At 41.3% G+C, this 22,548-nt stretch overlaps 1 protein-coding gene across 2 annotated transcripts; it reads left to right on the forward strand.

Moving 5' to 3' along the window:
* The first annotated feature begins 1,576 nt into the window (after window positions 1-1,576).
* Window positions 1,577-21,958, forward strand: LOC129186863 (macrophage-stimulating protein receptor-like). 2 transcript variants are annotated; one of them, XM_054785558.1, is made up of 21 exons: window positions 1,577-1,656; window positions 3,967-5,239; window positions 11,333-11,503; window positions 11,582-11,701; window positions 12,503-12,673; window positions 12,743-12,909; window positions 13,005-13,134; window positions 13,216-13,352; window positions 13,426-13,605; window positions 13,691-13,790; window positions 14,701-14,934; window positions 15,020-15,166; window positions 16,301-16,463; window positions 16,546-16,635; window positions 18,484-18,687; window positions 18,762-18,842; window positions 18,947-19,128; window positions 19,231-19,340; window positions 19,537-19,702; window positions 20,601-20,737; window positions 20,825-21,958. In XM_054785558.1, exons 2-21 carry the CDS (start codon window positions 4,046-4,048, stop codon window positions 21,042-21,044), a joined length of 4,104 nt encoding a protein of 1,367 aa, XP_054641533.1. In that variant the 5' UTR covers window positions 1,577-1,656; window positions 3,967-4,045; the 3' UTR covers window positions 21,045-21,958. The 2 variants fall into 2 exon arrangements, with proteins under 2 accessions (XP_054641533.1, XP_054641532.1); XM_054785557.1 differs by having other exon boundaries at window positions 1,607-1,656; window positions 3,827-5,239.
* Window positions 21,959-22,548: the final 590 nt, after the last annotated feature.

Consider the following 22,548-nt stretch of genomic DNA (forward strand, 5'->3'; position numbering starts at 1 on the left):
TTTTAATTTTCGCGTGTAACAGTAGTATTGGAATGCACCGAGGGACAATAAAAGTTGCAGGTTGGGGGCCGTAAATCCATTCAGTTTTGGTGAGGATGTGACGAAACGTGCACTTTTCATCATGGGGCCAAGTGGTGCGGTGGCTCATCACATCCAGCAGATGGCACTGCAGCTCCTTGCACATCACAACGTGTCCATAAAACATGTTTCGGAAGTGAAAGTCAAGTTGTGTGTCAATTCACTGGACAGACACACACCAGCATAACCCTGAAGTTGTGTTTGTTCCTCCATTTTTTTTAAATTTGGCCTCCAGTCAAAATAATGTGTTTTGGATAGGAAATATATCGAATGATTCTTTATTGCTCGGTGGCTGATGAAGTTTGAAGTGTTAAACATGTCAAGACTGACAATTCAGACTTTTTTGGTGCATTTACGCACAATGCGGCAGAGATTTGTTGTTGAACTTTGGATCCGTTGTTAGGCGTTTAACTTCCTGAATCATGCAAATGAGGACATCATTGAGCCTCACAAATAGCTCCTTCTTGCAAGATTAGGGGTTGTTAATTGGTGATGTGAAGCCATGTGTGAATTGTGAATAAAGTTTTTTATACTGAAAGTTCAATTGTTTATTTGAATGGTTTCATTATTTTACTTGTTGCCATTTTTTAGTGTTTAAAATACAATTCTTACATATTTTATATGATTTTGTCCTCTGTTTTTCTCTTGTTGTATATTAGCTGGGCTATATTGTAAATCACCCGCTACCTCAATATACTTCAGGGTTTTAAATAAATAACTAACTAAATGAAAATTAATAAGTTTTTAAATTAATAAATGAATTAAATGTCTTGTACTCTTCATGCTATGATATGAGATACATTACTTTTTGAAATTTACCAGGCACATTAGGTGAATTTGCAAAGTTTTTTGCAAACCAGCTAATGTTGAATTACTATTACTTTATGCAGGCCTGAGCTGCAAGGCTCAGGAGACATTCTTCTCATACCAGATCATCTCCCATCTCCAAGAAATGCATTTTTGGCAGAACCCTCCACAAGCAGAGAATGAAAAGAGCAGCAACGATTTCCCCATAGCAATGCCAAATATGATAAAGCCCCCCCCCCCCCCCCCCCCCCCCGCCACACACACACACACACACACTCACCCTTAGTCAAAATTATTGCATCGTGCGGTGTAAAAATGATGACAACAGAGAAATAATGATGCATCGTGCGGTGTAAAAATGATGACAAAGAAATAATGAGGACGTCTGACTGTCAGGTTGCGCAATTACTTCTTTACTTCCTTAGCGGGTGCGGCTGACGCTCCGCAGGCTCACCATGGACAAAGCAGCTGGGGTAGTACGTGCTTCCTGGGAGCAACTTTCACATTCACACCAATATACAGGGTTCCATAACATGGTCGGCTTTTAAATCACTATCCACAATGTTAGATACCGCGCATATCTGTATTAAAAATAAATCTTCAAATGAAAATGATTGTATTTCATATGCTTTTACGTTTAGTTACGCTTTCGTGCTTTTAGTTTGAAGACAAAGTATACATCCGGTTTTTCCTCCGACAAACTTGACAAGCGTGTGGCTGCCTGTTGAGTTGAACTCTATGCAAACTACAGGCTGGAAGTCTTCCTGTCAGGTGAGCCTCCACTAAAAATGTATTTCAAAACGTATTTTTAGACATTCACTTTTAAAGATGTGACGTCACGATGACTTCTGTGGCAGCATTAGCATAAGACGGACTCTCACTAGTGTAATAATAGTTCACACCGGTTCATTATAGGAGTTGTTTCTATGTTAACCGATTACACTGGAACACTTTTAACATTGCTAATGAATTGGAGTGTTTTCGGGTTTATTTGTGCTTGTGGCCCGAGTGTCTCCATGGCTGCATCGCATGTTCAAGCAAGTCGTGTCTTGCCCAGTTGCTCTCATTCTCTCTCAGTCACCTTCACTCCTCTGCCGCTTGTCTCACATCACTTACTACTACAGTAATGGCCTAAAATAGTCTGAAAATGAGCTCTTCTAAGATATTCATGCCAGGTTGGTCTGTGCAAAAGTGTAGTGCCTATAAAACAGGGGTGTCAAAAATGCGGCCCAGGGGCCATTTCTGGCACACGGCACATTCTAAAAATATTCCACAAGAAAACAAAAACAAAAAACATACAGCAAAACCGGAAAAATCAGCAGTACTTTTACAAGAATAATGTCGTCATAGTAAGAGGAAAGATAATGTCGTTTTAGTAGCATAAAGTTGAAACATTAAACAAAAACGACTTTTTGATGTTGTAATATAACAAACAAACAAAACAACAAATAAAGTTGTCATTTTTGGAAGAATAGATTGCAGAAAAAGTTATTCCAGGAATATAGTTATAATTTCGAGAAGAACATTTACCAGAAGAAAAAAAACAGCAGTATAAATTGAAAAAAAACAGCTGTACTTTTATGAAAAAAAAAAGAAAAAAGTTTGATTCTCATGAGGAAAAAACGTTGCAAGAATACACTTGTCATATTATGAGGAAATATATTGTCATTTTAGTAGCACAGAGTTGATATTATACTATTATAAATAAGGTTGGGGAAAAGTTTAAATATTAAGGAAATAAAGTCATAATATTGAGAAAACAAGTCGTATTCTGACAAGAAAAAAGTCGCAATTTTACGAGAATAAACTCGTAATACAGTGTTCCCTCGTTTTTCGCGGGGCATAGGTTCCCAAAATAGCCCGCAACAAGTGAAATCCGCAAAGTAGCCAACTTTGTGTGCAATTGTTGTATCTGTTTGAAGGCTGTAAAACCCCTCACCATACACTTTATACACTTTTCTCAGACAGGCATTAACATTTTCTCACATTTCTCTCTTGTTTAAACACACTCAAAATTCAAATTTCGTTTGAATATTAGTGAGCAATCTCTTGGACACAAGGATTTATTAAGTGACTCACTGTATTCACTCCTCTGATGTGCCTTGTTCGGGCGCCGTGCAGCTGTAGCGTTTGTGAAAACATATTGCTCTTGTCGTAGTATTTTACTCCTCTTTGTAGTCCTCCATGAACCGAAGATTCCTTTACGGTATTCCATAATCTTATAATGGCGCTCTAGCGATCATACAACTACGATTGCTAGCAAACAGGAAACATAACAGTGGTTCACGAGAGATTGATTGACAATGGTCTACAGCCAATCAGAACGCAGAGCACAATGGGCGGGTTCTCCCTTAGCCAATCAGGACTGTTATGGCTCGGCTGATGAGGTGGAGGGACATCCAGCAGCACACGTCTTCAACTCTCACGTGTATACAACACCCTCTGCTGGTAGCAGTAGTAAATACAATAACAGACACATACAACAGAGCATCAATAGGTCGCTCTAATACACCACAAGGACGCACAACACAATGCGCGTTCGTACGCTGTTTAAAAAAAAAATTTGCACTTTAAAAAAACACAGAATCCAAATCCACGGAAGGTGAACCGCAAGTAGCAAGGGAAAACTGTGTTATCAAGATATATAATGTCATTTTAATAGCATAGAGTTGAAATATTAGACAAAAATGTTGCTTTTTAAAAGTCGTAATATTATGACAAGGTTGGAATTTTTGGAAAATTTGATTGGGGAAAAATGTATTATATATGGGAATAAAGTCAAAATATTATGGGTATAAAGTCATAATACTAAGAGAAGAAAATGTAAAAATAGATTATTTGAGGAAAGTTGAAATATCTGGAAAATAAAAAACAGTAAAAATAGGGAAAAAAGAGCAAAGCGCGTTGATATTAATAACAGGCTTTTTCACCTCCTGTACAGGTATATGGCAAAGCTGAGATGCACGTTTTACTTGAAATATATACAACTTTTTAGCATATCCGAGCTTTCATTTTTCACTATGTGACCGTCACTGGAAAAAGACACCCCTGATCTAAAATGTCACCATGTCATCCACGCAGAGCTGGTCCACAATGTTCTCCAAGTGGAAAGGAGTGTATTCTAGGTAGCACGCCACGCCACCAGGATTGTACTGTTGAGATGCTGGAGTGGGTCACCTTGTTGACGCTATGCATATGGACACAAGCCAACATCTCCTCAGGACAGCACACGTGTCCTCTGGGTCCTCGCGCGCTGGTGGACTTTTCTGTGAAATACTCGCTGCCAAGTTTCCAAAGCGGAAGTGCAATACAGAACCTAGCGGTCAACCCTGTGAAGTGGGAGGCGTACGTGGCCTCGCGTAACGTGGTGGAGGCGCTGAATGACGACTTGAGCAAAATATGGGAGGTGAAAACAGGGCCCGTTGGAAGTCCGGAGTGTGAAACGTGCAACCTGTGCAACGTAGAAGTCGATCCCAGCGATCCGGTGGACACGGACAACGAGGTGCTGCTGTTGGACGCGGCTCTGCCCATCCTGCCCTACTTGTACGTTTGCGGCAGCACCCAGCATGGCATCTGTTTCTTCATTGATGTTGAGTTCATGCCACCTGAGCCTCGGTGTTTATACAAAGAAGACCAGAACTCTCCGTCCAACTGTCCAGACTGTCTTGCCAGTCCACTGGGCACCAAGGTCACCATAGTGGAACAGGCGGCCACGTCCTACTTCTTTGTGGCTGCAACTGTGAATGACAAAGTGGTGCAGAGGTTCCCACGGAGGTCAGTGTCCGTGATGAGGCCGCTTTCCACCGAAGACGGCTTCCAAATGGTGATGCAGGGCCTGACCGTGCTGCCCCACCTGAGGGACTTGTACAACATCGATTACATCTACAGCTTCGCCACACAGGAGTTTGTCTACTTTCTCTCCATGCAGAGGGAGAACCCCTCCAAGGCCGACTCGGCCTTTCAGACACGTCTCGGCAGGCTCCCCGTGGGGATTCATGAGGTGTGGATGTACCGGGAGCTGGTCCTGGAGTGCAGGTACGAGCCCAAGAGGCGGCGCAGAGACGCTTACCGGGATGTTGTGTATAACGGACTCATGGCGGCCCACTTTGGCCACGCGGGGAAGAATCTGGCCGACGAGCTGAGGGTGTCCGAGACAGAGGACATCCTCTATGGCGTGTTTGCTGAGGTGAACGTGAGGGGCGAACCCCAGAAAAACTCTGCCCTGTGTGCCTTCCGCCTGGGCGCGCTCAACAATAAAATCGAATACGGTGTGGAGGACTGCTGCAGGTCTGGACCGGAACAATTATCCAGAGGACTGTGTCACTACCAGACGTGTGAGAACTGCCCACATGAGGTGAGTAGCTACTGGGTCAGCGGTCATAAGCAAGCCTTAGACAGGAAGTCATCTATTCTCAACAAACAGTGTGCCGGGAAGTTTCCAGGAAAAGTGCACTTTTTTTGGGAATTTTGGCCATCATGCACAATCCTTATGTGAGACATAAACGCGTCTTTCTCTTTTCTGTGTGTTCTAGAGATTTAAAAATAGGTAAAAAGAGTCAGGTAATTAATGCATGTAATGGGACACACCTATTCCGCCGACAAAGGTCGTTATTAAAAACACCTCCAGAAAACTCCAAGGTTTTATGGTTTGATATCCATGCTGTGAGCATGTAGTAACAGCTACATTCATGATAACATGGAATACTTACAGTATTTTGCTCATTTGAAGCATTAGCGGAACTTCTTTCCTGGGTGCATTGATTTCACATAGCAACATAGAAAGGAACGCTACACCTAGCGTTAACTTTTCCAAACTCAAAAACAAAAACACAGCAGCAGTGGCGGCAGCTCCAATATGTAGCGTTACCTTTCGCTAATGGCCTAAGGCATTGTGAGCGAGTGTGTGGTGAAGCTAGTCGCTAGCCGGCTTGTAGCTAGCCGGTGTGGTGGGGCGAGGTGTCACTACGCCGGTAACATAGTTCTTGGGCGTAACAATGTCAATAATAATAATAATATCGCTTGGTTAGTATGCAGGTCACATTATGTAAATGGAGCGTTGTTGGCGCTTTTTGGAGCTGTTGTCAGAAGGTTTCATAGGTGCGTCCCATTACGTACATTCTTAGCTACATCTTTTTATCTGTTTTTATATCTCTAGAACGCACAGAAAAGAGAAAGATGTGTGTTCGTGTCTCACCTAAGGCTTGTGGATGATGGGCAAAATTTCCAAAAAAGTGCACTTTTCTCTTCAAGGTCCCATATTAGACTAATATTATATTCATAGTATATTACGATTACAGTACATACTTATATTATTTGATGTGCATTAACTACATTTGACATAGTAATGGTAATGGTCATGGTTTTAAGTGTTTGGGACAACTTAACAAACAGCACATAATGGGTAGCTTATGCAGTGATGACAGAAAAGGAAAGGGAAAAAATAAATAAGTAAAAAATACAAGAATGGGAGGGGCGCATGACTCAGTAAGTTTTTCTCAGCATATATTTGCACTAGACAGATACGTCATATAAAAGCTTGCTCATACTGAACACCAGGGATGTCCACACCGAGGGCCACATACTGGAAAATGAAAGGATGCAACTTTGCCACATATATATATATATAAAGTGCATCTAAGCTTTGTGATATCAGTGAAAAAGCCTATTATTACTATCACTTTCACTCTTTGCTTTGCACTCTTTCCCATTTTAGCTCTTGTTTTTTTTTTTTTATTTCTCCAACATTCTATAATTCTATAATCTTCTAAATGTTCTTTTATTAATATTTTCACTTTATTCAACTAATATTATAACTTTTCCCCCCAACCACATTTCCATAATAATTACAACTTTTAAAAATTAACGTATTTTTTCTTTAATATATCTATATTCTCTGCTCTATATTACTAAAATGATAATATTCTACCTCATAATATTACGAGTTTATTCTCGTAAAATTGTGGCTTTTTTCCTTGTCAGAATCCGACTTGTTTCTCTTAATATTTTTACTTTATTCTTGTAAAATTACAGCTATTTTTTTTCATTTCTGCTGGGGTTTTTTCTTATTTTCCAACTATTTCAACTTGGTAAATTTTCTTCTCTTTCTTATGATTTTATTCCCATAATATTTTGACTTTATTCTCGTAACATTATAGCTAATTTTCCCCAAAATTGCAACTTTAATCGTTGTTTTGTTTTTTCTCATAATATTGATGTATTTTTTCTTTCATATTTTAACTTTATGCTCCTAAAATGATTTCTTGTAAAAGTACTGAATTACAGTGGGGTTTTTTCCCATTTTTGCTGTGTTTTTTTCCAGCTATTTCTTCTTGTACATTTTCTTCTGGTGATTATGACTTTATACCCATAATATGTTGACTTTATTCTCGTAACATTATAACTTTTTCTCCAACCTAATTTTCCAAAAATTCCAACTTTATTCATTGTTTTGTTTGATTCTCATAATATTAATAACGTCTTTTTTTCTTTAATATTTCAACTTTATGCTACTAAAATGACGTTATTTTTCCTCATAATATTGCAACATTATTCTCTTTCTTGTTTGATTACAACTTTTTTCTCGTGATATTTTGACTTTATTGTTGTCAAATTACTGCTGATTTACCCATTTTTTGCTGTTCTTTTTTGAGTTTGCTTCTTAAATTACATTTTTAAAATGTGCTGCGGGCCAATAAAAGAAACAGCGGTCTGCACACCCCTGCTGTACGTGTGTGATCACAAGGATACGTCAGCACAAGGGGAAGTAAGCAGGCGGCCCGGTGACTTATCTCCACCAGATCGAAGTACTATTTCATTTCAAAGGTGTGGCGTGTCCTTTTTATGGAGTTCAAGCTGTGTCCTTTGAGCTCACATGCAGCCGTGTGTACACGGCCAGGAATGCCTGCCAGCAAACACGTAATAAATCCTGCTGATAAAAAAAGTGGAGGAGGAGGAGGGACTGGCTTTGAACAGGAAATTGCTGGGATAAATGGCCTTCTATAGCATTTAGCAGTGCACCCTGAACTCAGATAGTTTGACTTTTTTCCGTCTAGTAAGCCTGAGGAGACTAAAAGAGCTAGAATGTTTAGACCACTCATTTGCTTCATTCAGTGTTAAATGTTATCAGATGCAGAATCTCTGCATGTGCAGTATCCAGCAAAACATTTCAGCAGCCATTTTTATGACAATATACCTTTTCAAGGGGCAATACTGTAGAAAGTATACTTTAGAGTAGTCAGTGTACAACTTGTACAGCAGCATACATTTACTATCAACTGAAAAGGATAGTGAAAAATGGAGGGATGCAACGTTGACGCTTTCATATTTTGTAAGATATGCTAAAAATGCGTATATATTATATATATTTATATATTATATATATTTCAAGAAAAAAACTCAACTTGATCTCAACTTTGTTACATAGGTGACAAAGCATATTATTACTACAAACATAGGTCTATCTTTTTTTATGAGAATTTTAAAAATATTTAAACTTTCTTCTTAAATCTTTGTACATTTTCTTCTCATAATATTATTACTTTATTCCCATAAAATTACGTTTTTTTCTGGATAATTAGACTGCAAATTTTTTCTCTTAATGTATTTTAACTAATTTTTTAAATTATTTCTGTTTGTTTCTTTTTGTTTTCTTGTTAAATTATATTTTTAGAATGTGCCACGGGCCGCAAATGGCTCTTTGGACACCTGATTTAGACAATAAGGCCTGTGTGGTGATAGTAAATCAATACTAATATACAAGCTGTACACTGACTACTCTAACTTTACTTTCTATAGAGATATCATGGTTGCTGAAATATGAGATCTTGTGAGAACATGAGATCCACTTGCCGTGAGTCATTGAGTCAACATATGGAGGAGAGTCGCTGCAGTTGAATGGGCTGCTTGTTACTTTTAACTGCGGGCAAGGAGGAACAACTTCCTCTATAAATGGATGAACAAGATGTAAATGTTTATGTTGATGCTGACAGAGGCAAACGTGAGGGCAAGAGCGTAGACTGAATGTGTGGGAAGACCAGATGCAGGAAAGACAGCAACAGGACGGCAGGCAGAACATAAGCAACATAAGACGAAAAACAAGTAACAGGATGCGGACGTGTAAAGAAGCACGGTGGCTGACACTTGTCCCTTCCAGTGACAAAGTTCTGGGTTCATATTAGTGGTGGGGGAAATAATCGATTCTTAAATGCATCGCGATGCGGACATTGACGATTATTTATCGATTCATAAATGCGGAACAAAAAGGCGGAATGCGGAAGTGCCACCCGGGCAGTTTATGGTGGTGCACCTAAGTGTAAGACACTACCAAAATGGCCGAGCTTAAACCCGATTTAAAGTGAGCGTCTGGAAGCACTTTGACTTTCATGTAGTTGAAGGTAAAAATGAGCTACACAAAATGCAAACTTTGTCATACAAGCTTAAAATAGTTTGGGGACACGACAAATATGAGAAACCACATAGCGCGTTTCCACCTGAACGAGGAGGGAAAAACAGCCAGCTGAAGCTGCTGCCAACCAGAGAACCATCGAGCAGGTGACAACTAATTTTCCACCCAACTAAAGGCGACGCAAAACACAAAGTCAATCGCAACTTCTACTGCAACGGATTTGCGGTAGTGTTCGGTTGTTGAGAACCAGGGCTTATGTCACCGTAACGGCGCACTTCATTACTGATGACTGGAAGCTAGCGTCTCATGTGCTACAAACGTGAGGAATGAATTGAAGCCACACGGGTGCGAACATGACTGAGCTGTTCAGTAATGTTGCGCAGGTATGTTGATTTCTTGTGGCCTATTCATTTGTATTTTTTGTATTTTTTGTGAAAGGGCAGCCTATTTTTTTGGTTAATCACGCTGCTTTGCTTTTCCTGCTTTTTCTGTGCAATGGGAAATATGTTGGTACATAAAACCTTCCAATTATGAAAAGATAATCTGTTTCATGTTTATACTAATTGCGGATCATCACAAATATGCTTTGTTTTAGTAGTACACAGTGAGTAAAAAGAAATTATATATATAAAAAAATTACGCATAAAAAAATTGACAAGCTAAAGATGCATCGAGGTGCATTGACAATCGTTTTCATCATCGCATCGCAGGCCTCTGAATTGTAATCACATCAAATCGTGAGGTGGCCTGAGATTCCCACCCCTAGTTCATATCTTGACTTAGTGTGTAGAACCCTCTTCTTGTTCTTTCTAAAGTCCAAAAACAGCAAACATGGAAAAATCAGCAGTAATTTTGTCAGAGAATAAAGTGAAAATATTAAGAGAAAAAGTTGTAATCTGACAAGAATAACGTCGTAATATTACGGGGAAAAATAACGCCATTTTAGTAGCATAAATGTGAAATATTAAAGAAAAAGACATTAATATTATGAGAAACAAACAAAACAACAAATAAGGTTGTATGTTATCAGAATAAAGTCAAAATATGACAGAAATAGTCATAACTACAAAAAAGAAAATGAACAAGAAGAAATGTTTTTTTTAAAAAAACAGCAGAAATGGAAGAAACAGCTGTAATTCTACGAGAATAAAGTCAAAATATTAAGATAAACTAGTCCTATTCGATGACGGAAAAAAAGTGAAAATTATGAGGTAAGACATTGTCATTTTAGTATTATGAAGTTGAAATTAAAAAAAAATAATATTTTCAAAAGGTGTGATATTATGAGAAATGACAAAACAAAAGTTGGAATTTTTGGAAAATTAGGTTGGGGAAAATGTTACAATATTATGGGAATAAAAAAGCCTAAAAAGCCTAAGAAGAAGATTTAAGAAGAAAGTTGAAAAGTTTGGAAAATTAATAAAAACAAAAAACAAAAGTAAAAGTGAGGTAAAAAGAGCAAAGAGCGAAGTTGGTATTAATAATATAATTTTTCACCTACTGTATATGATAAAGCTGATATGCAGTTTTTTCTTGAAATACTGTGTAACTTCTTAGCATCCATCCATCCATTTTCTATGCCGCTTATCCTCATTTGGGTCATGGGTATGCTGGAGCCTATCCCAGCTGACTTTGGGCGACAGGCGGGGTACACCCTGGACTGGTCGCAATCAAACATTCATGTGGACAATTTAGAGTCACCAATTAAAGGTTTTTGGAATGTGGGAGGAAACCAGAGCACCCGTAGAAAACCCACGCACGCACGGGAGAATATGCACACTACATACAGAGATGCCCAAGCGATCTGCTGACTGCGTGGCCTACATGCTAACCACTAGGCCACCGTGCGGCCCAACTTGTTAGCATATCTTACAAAATCTGAAAGTGGCAAAGTTGCATCCTTTCATTTTTCACTATGTGTCCCTTGTTGGAAAAGGTTTGCACACCCCTGCTGTACTGTAGTCAGCTGGGATAGGTGCATCCCCCGTGGCTCTGCACAGCATCACCACTAACGTTTGTGTAACCAAACTGTCTTTGTCACAGTCAGGCAATGACACGTGCACGGCCAAACCCACACTGGTGTCCAAGCCCTACTACAGAATAGACCTCTTCAACAGCCAGATGAGAGACATCCTCTTCACGTCCATCCTGGTCACCATCAGTGGGACACAAACTCTGGGCCACTTTGGGACTTCAGATGGAAGGCTGCTGCAGGTAATCCACCATATTTTGCGCTTCCTGTATTTGCAGCATGCTGCTTTTTGTTCACGACTGCGATCTTTGCGGTTTCAGGTGATTGTTACAACACACACACCCTTTGTTTTTGCCAACTATTCTCTTGGAGAGACTGAAATATCTAGGAATGCAGCTGTCTACAACGACGACTTGCTCCTTTTTGTGGCTGGAAATCAGGTATGTCTGGAATCATGCTCAGTACAGTGGAACCTCGGTTAGCGTTCGTACCCGGTTAGCATATTGTTTTGGTTTACGTTGAAAATGTACGCAAACATTTTCTCTCGGATTGCGTACATTTCCCGGTTAGCGTACAATATGGAGCGTGTCTTGATGTGTTATTAATACGTTCCGCCCCAATTGGCGTGTTTTTCGGTTAACCTCGAAAATTTACGCCAAAATTCTGCCTCGGTTTGCATACATTTTCCGGTTGGAGTAGAATATGGCGTGAGTTTTTGGCGCGTTATTAATATACATTAGTATATTGAGTCCAGCGGTTTTCTCAATGTAGTTTTATCACAAAACATCCTTGTTAGCTGCCTGTTAGCTTGCTAATATATGGAAACAGGAACTCAAAGTAAGAGTCAACCGCTGATGACATCATAGAGGGGTGACGGAGCTGAATTCCACTTCCAAGTATTAGCAAGCTAATAGGTTGCTAAAAATGATGTTTTGTGATAAAAATACATCAAGAACACAGTTGGACACCTGTAGTGTATTAATAAAACAACAATGTGTGCAAAATATTGTACTCTAACTGGAACCGAGGCAAAATTTTGTCATAAATTTTCAACTTTAACCAAACAACATGCTAACCGGGACGTACGATAACCAAGGTTCCAGGTTTCACTTGTATAGCGCTTTGACACTGTTTGCACACTGTTAGTGTACTACCGTGGCGTGCGTCACATCCCTGGTTTTAATACATGTCCTGACCGTTCAGTTCTTCTTCATCCTTGTCTTCATTTCTCCCGGATCCAGTTGTTTCGGGTGCCTTCCATTGGACCGGGGTGTACACATTTTGTGACATGCTCCATGTGTTTGATGGCACCGCGTTTCATGAACTGCGGCTGGTGCTCGGGTACGTGCTCCAGGCAACACGAGTGCACCTCGCTATGGAACAAACATTCTTGTGCGCCGGTCATCACAGAGGTAAACCTAATCCGCCACTTTAGACCTGACACCGGTGACTTACTTGAGAGCTGAATTTCTCTTTTGCAGTTTTTCCCCAAGATGGTACCGGCTGGTGGAGAAACCGAGCTGACGCTTTGCGGGAGAGAGTTTCAGTCGCCTCTGAGGCCGCCCATCACTGACGGCATCACCCACGTGGTCACACTGGGCTCCGGGACGCTGTGTCGTGTCCTGCCTAGAAAAAGCAGCAGTCAAGTGTGAGTAGCAAAAGAAACACAATGCAACACAAAGGTCACCTTACGTGGGTATGGATACTGACACTTCAAATGGGGATGCAACCTTTCCCATGCAGGCTCGTATGCAAAGTCAAGGAGAAAGTGTCCAACCACAATCTGACCATCACTTTGGAAGTGCACGAGGGAAAGGTGGGGGGGGACTACTCCATTGAAGGCACAGCTCGAGTGTCCGGCTTCTCTCTTGTGGTGAGATTCACCGTATACATTTTCATACCATTGATGGCCTTAAAAACACACATTTACTGTATGACACCTCCATTTAATTAGGAGCCCAGCATCACACAAATCAAGCCGGAATGTGGTCCTGTGTTTGGCGGCACCTTGGTCACGCTGACAGGCCGCTACCTTGATTCCGGGCTGCTGACGCAGGCCTTCATCGCTGACAGAAAGTGTCACATTCAAAGGTGAGCAACACAGAACTATTTCATTGCAAAAAGTCTGTCAGTTGGGTTCAACTTCTTCTATGTTCCTGTGCAGAGCACCAGCAGGAAATGGGACGTTGTCTTCCATTGTGTGCCTCACTGAGGCTGCAACAGGCGTCGGGACTTTTCCCGTCAAGGTCGTAATCGACAGCTTTGAGGTCACCACGACCAAGACGTTCGTGTACAAGAAGAACCCCGTTATAACCTCTGTGTATCCTCACTGTGGATTCTTCAGGTAGGACAGAAGGAAGTGACACATTGCATCAGATGAACATCTTGCTTGAATATAATGGAGTTATTTTGTTGATGCTGTTATTCAGTGGCTCCAAGCTGCTGATAGAGGGTCAAAGTCTGGACTCTGCACACACGACTACAGTCCAGTACTCTTCCAAAACATCCCAAATTGAATCCCAAGTGTGGGTAAGGTGAAATACACATTCTGCAAACACGCTACACGCTTGCAGTCCAAAGTGCGGCCCAGGGGACATTTACAGCCCATGGCTGCTTTTTTTTTTTATTGACCCTCGACACATTCTCAAAATACAATTAAACAAGAACATACACAAAAACAACAGCAAAAATGGGAAAAAGAGCAGTAGTTTTAATATAGTAGAATAATAGTAGAACAAATACAAAATACAGTCGTCCCTCGTTTATAGCGGTTAATTGGTTCCAGACCGGACCGTGATAAATGAATTTCCACAATATAGAATTCAGTGTTAATAAATTGAATATTTTGGTAGTTAGAGCAAAGAAAACCTGTTTATGACTTTCTAAATATGGGTTGTAACATGTAGGGATGAAATAACACCCCTATTGTCACCTTTACACTGCTATTATTCTTTGTTTACAACACTTTGCGCAAGTCTTATGCTGCAGGGAATCGAGACAGCCGCTAGCTAGCAAGCTAACCAGTTAGCCTCAAATTTGCTTCATCTGAATTTAAGAAGCCAAAAACTTACCACTTCCACATGGAATGGGAGGAGAACTGTTTTGTGTCATTACTGCCACCTAGTGACCAGAATACTACACATCATATGTATTTCAATATGTTTTGACTAATAAAAGACCATAGTCTACCACATCATTCATTCATTCATTTCTGAAAATAGCGAAGGAGCAATAATTGCGAGGGACGACCGTATTCAGAAGGTATACGTGAATCCCTTGTTTATCGCGGTTAATTGGTTCCAGCCCCGCCAGTGATAAGTGAATTTCCGTGAAGTAGGAAATTTTATTTTTGGTCCCAACCAGACTGCCAAAACACAGGTGTGAAGGAAGGCAGGCTAATATTCAACCCTCACCGTCACTCACTGATATTTCCTTGCAGGAATGTAACGGCACCAGGAATGCCACCCACATGGTGTGCCGCGCCCCCGTTTTGCCGTCGCATGACATGCTGGAGGACAAGTCAGACATTGGACAGCTTTCCATTCACATGGATGGAGAAAGAAACTTGTGGAGGAGACGTTTCGACTACCACCCCGACGCCAAAGTCATCCCGTTCGAAAACGACGGCAACGTGTTGCTCCTTAAACCCGGAGACAACGAGGTTTCGCTGCACGTAGGTTTGCACGCTTTGGCATGACTTGAGCCTCCACATCATGTGGCGTGTAATCACAGCCTTTGAATGTCATGTTGCACAACAGCATCGCAAACTGAACACGGTCAACTCGTGCATGAAGATCAACATGACCATCGGGGGCGTGGACTGTAATGCTCAGGTTCTGCTGAATGAGCTGACCTGCAGGCTTCCCAAGAACCAAGTCATCCCCAGTGAGGGACTGCCTGTCAGGGTGAGATAGAACGCTATTGAAACACAAAACCTTTATTTATACTTTTTAATACAGATGACATGTTGGATGACGTTAGATGTGCCGTTGTAACTCATATTGTGGCTGATTTACTGTAAGTACCATGAACACAGTTTTATATTAAGTATACTAACAAAATATTTACAAATTTTTACTTAATCTTTTCAAACTTTCACAGTATTTTTTAATGTTTATACATTGTAAAGTAAAAAAATGGACAAACTTCAATTTCTTTTTTAAACGTCTCCAAAAATATTAATAAAATGATACAAAATGTGAGCTACGTACCAAATGTACATGAAAATGTGTTAAAAATTACTATAAAATATTTTTATTGGTCTAGTGTACAGGTGAAACCGTTATTGCACTCCTTTTTTTTACAAATTTGAAGTTTATTACTTTTTTTTATTACATTTGTTTTTATTTTATTAATTTTTAAAAAACTTTTTTACACATTTTTTTCTTTACAAATTTTTATTGTATTAGACGTTTTAAAACAAATTGAAATTTTATTAGATTTTTTTTACAAGTTACATTTTTTTTTTACAAATTGTGATTTTAAATTTTTTAAAACACATTTTTATTAGATATTTTTACAAGTTGATTTTTTTTCTAAATTGTAGTTTTATTAGACTTTAAAACAAATTTTATTATGTTTTTTTACAAGTAAATTTTTTTACACATTTACATTTTATTAGATTTTTTAAAATATAAATTGTAATTTTATAAGCCTTTCTTTAAACACATTTTGATTTTAAAAAATAACCTTTCTTTTGTGTTATTACTGCAGTTGTTGATAGCGGCCTCCTCCACCCTAATAGACGCCAGGCCTCAATCAATCCATGAAATGAAGAAAGAATATCAAATAATAGGACAATAATACATATTATGTAATGCTATTAGTATCTGTGTGGCATACGTTGTTTAGCATATTGCAGTAGTTGTGTTATTTTGTGTTTATGTGTGAAATGCATCCAGGTGTGTCATGTGTCATCACATCAGTTTGCGTGAAGAGCTGCTGCCGATATCGGTATCAGCTGATGTCGGTATCGGTAAGGAAGTGCTGAACAATATTGAGCCCCATAAATGACTCACAAGTACGATCTGCCGCTACAGGTCTCTGTGAACGGGGACCTCTACGACGTCGGCACCGTCCTCTATGAGGACGACAACAACGACTCAGTCATCGCGGCCATTGTGCTGGGTGTCATCTTTGCCTCGCTGGTGGGCGCCGGGATCGCCTTAATAGTGATGATTCATTTGCGGAAGAAGAAGAGAGGTGAGGAAGTTGTCCTATATTCTTTGGTTCTTGGTTGGTTTCCTTTTTGAGCAATCCTCACTGATCACATTTGTGCTTTCAGCCATCATAGAGAGTCGGTTATCAACCAGGCTGTCCATGAATCGCAGAGGCGGCCATGATGACCTGTCCCCGACGGGCGACTACAGACAGAGTGAGACATCAACACGATCTTTCCCCTGAGTTGTGAATTAAAGAAAGTGCTGTGTGACATTGCGAAGCAGCCACCAGTTCTGTGATGCCATCATGGAGGAGTGGTAGTGGATTCCAGTAACAACCTGTGCAGCTCCGGTCAATTCCGTGTCCAAGAGGATTAAGGCAGTGCTAGATAACAATGCTGCTCACACTTAATATTCACGCAAAGGACACAGCTTGAGGGGATCGTGCTGCGCTTCACAATGTCACAGTACATGTTAGAATTCATGCTTCCATCAATGACCCGTAGCTCTCCAGTGACGGCAGCACTCATGCAGCCCCAGACCGACAATACCACCACCATGCTTGACAAGACACAATTATCTTGCTACTCACTTGTGATGTCAGCTATTTAGACAAGAATGGCAGTGTTGACTCATTTTCAGTGGATCTATACTGCTATACAAGCTGTACACTGACTACTCTAAAGTATATTGAGCTTTACTTTCTATAATATTGCCCCTAGTGAATACATATGCAGCCATCCATCCTTCTTCTACCACTGCGGGGGCAGCAGCTTAAGCAGGGAAGCCCAGACTTCCCTCTCCCCGGCCACTTCGTCCAGCTCCACCCGGCAGATCCTGAGGCGTTCCCAGGCCAGTTGAGAGACATAGTCTCTCCAACGTGTCCTGGGTCTTCCCCGAAGCCTCCTACCGGTTGGATGTGACCTGAACACCTCCCCGGGGAGGCGTCTGGGAGGCATCCTGACCAAATGCCCGAACCACCTCATCTGGCTCCTCTCAATGCGGAGCAACAGTGGTTCTACTCAGAGTTTCCCCCGGATGACAGTGCTTCTCACCTTATCTCTAAGGGAGAGCCCAGCCACCCCAAACTTATTTTGGCCGCTTGTACCCGCCACCTTGTCCTTTTGGTCACTACCCAAAGTTCATGACCATGGGTGAGGGTAGGAACGTAGATGCACCGCTAAATTGAGAGCTTTGCCTTTCGGCTCAGCTCCCTCTTCACCACAACCAGTTGGTGCAGACTCAGCAGACGTTGCACCAATCTGCCTGACCATCTCGTGTTCTATCCTTCCCTCACTCTTGAACAAGCCCCGAGGTACTTAAACTCCTCCACTTGGGGAAGGATCTCATCCCCAACCCTGAGACGGCACGCCACCCTTTTTTGAGCAGGAGCCACGGACTCAGACTTAGAGGTGCTGATTCTCATCCGAGCCGCTTCACGCTCAGCTGCGAACCAATCCAGTGAGAGTTGAAGATGACAGTCCGATGAAGCCAGCAGGACCACATCATCAGGAAAATGTAGAGATCCAGTCCTGCAGCCACCAAAGCGGATCCCCTTAACACCCTGGCTGTGCCTCCAAATTCTGTCTGTGAAAGTAATGAAAACAATGGGTGACAAAGGGCAACGAGCCTGATGTCGTGTCAATTACGACACCCCCACAGCACCAGGGCCTAAAGGAACTCCGGGTGCATCTCATCCACCCCCGGGGCCCTGCCACCGAGGAGCTTCCTGACCACCTCAGCCCAAGAGATAGGTGAGCCCACCATGGAGTCCCCAGGCACTGCTTCCACATTAGAAGACGTATCGGTGGGATTGAGCAGGTCTTTCCTTCTATTCCTTCCACCAATCCACAACATCTCGAGTCGAGGTCAGCAGCACACCATCCCCACCATACACAGTGTATGTACGTGGTGGTCCAGAATCTTTTCAAAGCAGTCCGGAAGTCGCTCGGACTCGACTTGACTTGCGTATAAAAAGGGATGAATGACTGATGAATCGTTGTGGCTGTCATGTGCCATCTGTGCGTAAAAGAGGATTTTGCCTGACGCGTGTGCTCCAACAGACTCCAACCAAACATCAGCTTCAGGAGGAATGGCCTTCCAAGGTCTGTTGTACGCCGCCAGCTACGATCACCTCGCCGTTCCGCTGATGCCGCAGGACAACATCTCCATGGTCAGCCTTAACTCGGATCTGCTGGAGGAGGTCAAAGACGTCCTCATCCCAGCTGAGATGCTCAGAGTCGAAGACAGCCAAATCATCGGGAAAGGCGAGTCTGTTAGACGTCGATTGTTTAGGCACCCTTGAGTGTCTTCATCCATTTTCATGTTGTATCTTGCACAGGCCACTTTGGGACGGTTTATCATGGATATCTGCAAGACAGCAATAAGCAGGAGGTCCACTGTGCTGTTAAATCCCTGAACCGTATGCACACACACACACACACACACACACACACACGTTTTATTACACCAGTAATTACTATACGAGCCCTTTCCTCTAAGATATGCCTTCAACTACATCGACAGGCATCACAGATTTAAAGGAAGTGGACCAGTTTCTCAGAGAGGGCATTATCATGAAGGGCTTCCACCATGCCAACATCCTGTCTCTGCTTGGCATCATGCTGCCCAAAGAAGGGCTCCCCCTGGTGGTTCTGCCATACATGAAGCATGGGGATGTGCGTCATTTCATCCGCTCGCCTCAGAGGGTAAAACTTTCTGCAACTTGTGACCGTCGGTATTTCCCCTCGCTAAACCGACTGTCTTTTTCTTAATTGACGGGTTGCGACATTTGCATTTGTCCTCCACAGAATCCAACCGTAAAAGACCTGGTGGGCTTTGGACTGCAGGTTGCCAAGGGGATGCAGTATTTAGCTCAGAAGAAATTTGTGCACAGAGACCTGGCTGCACGGAACTGCATGTGAGTGTTAATCATATCTTCTATTGCTGGGTTTCTACCACGCGACCTAGAGGCAGTTCCGGTGAGCAGACAGGGGCAAGCATAAGCTACGGCCTCGTACACACTCAGCATGTGCAATATTTTGGAGATTAAAGTGAATAACGGTGCGTGTGGTTGAAATGATTTGCTCCGATTGTGTGGGCGTTCATTGCCGTAGGTTGGACGAAAGCTTCACGGTGAAGGTGGCCGACTTTGGCATGGCGAGGGACATCTACGACAAGGAGTACTACAGCATTCAAGATCACAAACGGGCAAAGTTACCGGTCAAGTGGATGGCCATTGAAAGCCTGCAAACACAAAAGTTCACCATCAAGTCGGACGTGGTGAGTAAACGATCCACCCATTCGGTACGCCAGAGAAAGAAGACGGGTTGTCTAGAGCAGGGGTTCTCAAATGGGCTCAACCTGGGACCCACATTTTCTGATGGACATTAAGTCGGGACCCAATTTTTTTTAAGTCACTTTGATTTTTTGTGATTTGTTTTTTTTACACTTTTATTTAGGTGATATTTGTTTTTATTCATTTTTACACTTTTATTTCAGTCATTTTTATTTGGTGTTTATTTGTATTATTTTTCATACTTTTATTTGAGTCATTTTATTTATATTTTGTATTACTTTTTACACTGTTATTTGTCATTTTTATTTATTTTTATTCTTTTTTACTTTTATTTAAATAGTTTTTATTTTTATTACTTTTTATTCTTGTATTCCAAATCATTTTTATTTTTTATAAATTTTTACACTTTTATTTAAGTTATTTTTTTTATTAATTGGCATTTTATTTTTTTATTAATTTTGACTTTTATAAGGTATTATTTATTTGTACTATTTTGTAGATTTTAAATCATATTTATTAGTTTTTACACTTTTGTCATTTTTATTTGTATACATTTTTACACTTTAAAGTCATTTTTATTTTTCAATAATGTTTACTCTTGTAAGTCTTTTATATTTGTATTACTTTTTACACTTTTAAACTATTTTTTTTATAAATATTTCTATTACTTTTTACTCTTTTGAACTATTTTTATTTTTACACTTTTATTTAAGTCTTTTTATTTGTAGTAATTTTTTCACTTTTATTTAGGGCATTTTAATTTTTTTAGACTTAAGTCATTTTCATTTTGATTACGTTTGACGGCTCATTTAAGTCATTTTTATTTGTTTACATTTTTACATTCTGTGAGCTCACTTGGGAAATGTGGAAATCTCTTTCTAGTGGTCCTACGGCGTGCTGGTGTGGGAGCTGCTGACCCGAGGGGCCAGTCCATATCCGGACGTGGACCCTTACGACATCACACACTACTTACTGAAGGGGCGTCGGCTTCCGCAGCCGCAGTACTGCCCCGATACTCTGTAAGATCCTCTTAAACAAACAGGCTCGTCATTTCAAATAATTGTAAGACTTGTTTGCGCAATCCTGATCATGCGATCGTCCCACAGCTACACCATCATGCTGGCATGTTGGGACCCAGAGCCTGAGCGCAGACCAACGTTCCACAGCCTGGTGACGGACATGCAGCACATCCTGTCTTGTCTCACTGGCGAGCACTACATCAACCTGAAGGTCAACTACGTCAACTTGGACCAGCCCAGGCCGTACCCGTCACTGACTGCGTCTGCGGACGAAGCCGAGGGCTCGGAGTCGGGCACGGACGGTTAAGCCGACGGCTGAGGAGCAGCTTGAAAGACTTGCAAACTCTGTGATGGGAAGCTCCGGCTCACGGAGTACAAAGCGAGAATTTATTTATCACGTGTTCAAACTGTGGCACCTCAGAAGCTTAGTTTTTGCTTTCTCCTTTAAAAGACTTTGCTTACGGCCGCACGGTGTGTGCGTGGGTTTTCTCCGGGTACTCCGGTTTCCTCCAACATTCCAAAAACACGCATGTTAGGCTAATCGTTATGAATGTGAGTGTGAATGATTGTTTGTCTCTATGTGCCCTGCGATTGGCTGGCGACCAGTCCTAATTAGGATAAGCGGCACAGAAAATGGATGGATGGAAGACTTTGCTTACTTGAGTCCCACATTCTGTTACAACAAATTAATCCTGAGCAAAAAATGGATGTGAAACACACGTGAGGCCAAATGAATGTAAAGTACGTTTTAGACATTTTTGCAAGTCAGCGTTAAATGATTGCTAACTCATGCTCAGGGGTCAACTTTTTTTGTTTTGGATGTTAATTATTTCTGTGTATAAAGACATAATGCAGAGTATGAATAAAGTCAGCGCACCAGATGAACATGAACCTATCTTGTTTAGAGCATTTCTAGAAGATATGTGGACCACATAAAGTAAGCAGTGAGACTGAGCTTGTTTGGATGATCAGGTTTGTACAGTACCACTTATCACCACTAGAGGGCACCCAACGCATTGGATGGAAGTGTACACACCGGCTGCCGCAGTGATGCGACGCACTACAACACAGAAGTGTCAATGAGAAAGCAACAATGGGTGCAACACACACTAACCTCATTGACAGTCATACTGTCACAAGTGTCGGAATTCACGTAAAGGCAATACAAACATTTTGGGTTTTTTTTTAATAAAATTGTTCTGTTACTGCAAAGTTGTAAAATGTTGAAGTGTGAAATAACTTATTCATTTAATTGTGTCTTTGAGCGCTCCGTTGCGGTCCTGTCTGGTACTGCAACTCAAGAATGTCTTGGTTTTGAGAAGAACTTTATTGGACAAGTTGAAGTTGCATCAGTCAAGCAAACTCATGACGGTGCCGGCACGCAATACTGGAAGCCCTCTGTGGAGAAAAAATACTGCATACATCTTTGGCCGGCATGTACGTAATGTTTGTGTGCGATGTTTGTAGAGGTGTCACTGTAAAAACTAAAAACACTAAAATTGCACTAAAAAAATCTGCAAAAGTCCGCGAAGGTAAACCGTGATGGAGCGAGGGAACACTGTACATTGTGTGTGCGTGTGTTTTTTTTTAAAATACAACTTTGTTAGACTTCAGTGTGTGTATCAGTCATTTTGAAACATTCTGAGTACATTCAACCATACGGTGATAATAACGATATCGTTACATCCCTAGTACACCCACTCTCTAAGTGGACATTTTGCTGTACATATGTAACCCGCCCCCGCCACCGGGGCTCGAACATAGGACCTTCACAATGGGAGGCGAGAGCGCTGACCACACGGCAAAAGGAC

This window comes from Dunckerocampus dactyliophorus, chromosome 8 (assembly GCF_027744805.1).
Source record: "Dunckerocampus dactyliophorus isolate RoL2022-P2 chromosome 8, RoL_Ddac_1.1, whole genome shotgun sequence".
Lineage (NCBI taxonomy): Eukaryota > Metazoa > Chordata > Actinopteri > Syngnathiformes > Syngnathidae > Dunckerocampus > Dunckerocampus dactyliophorus.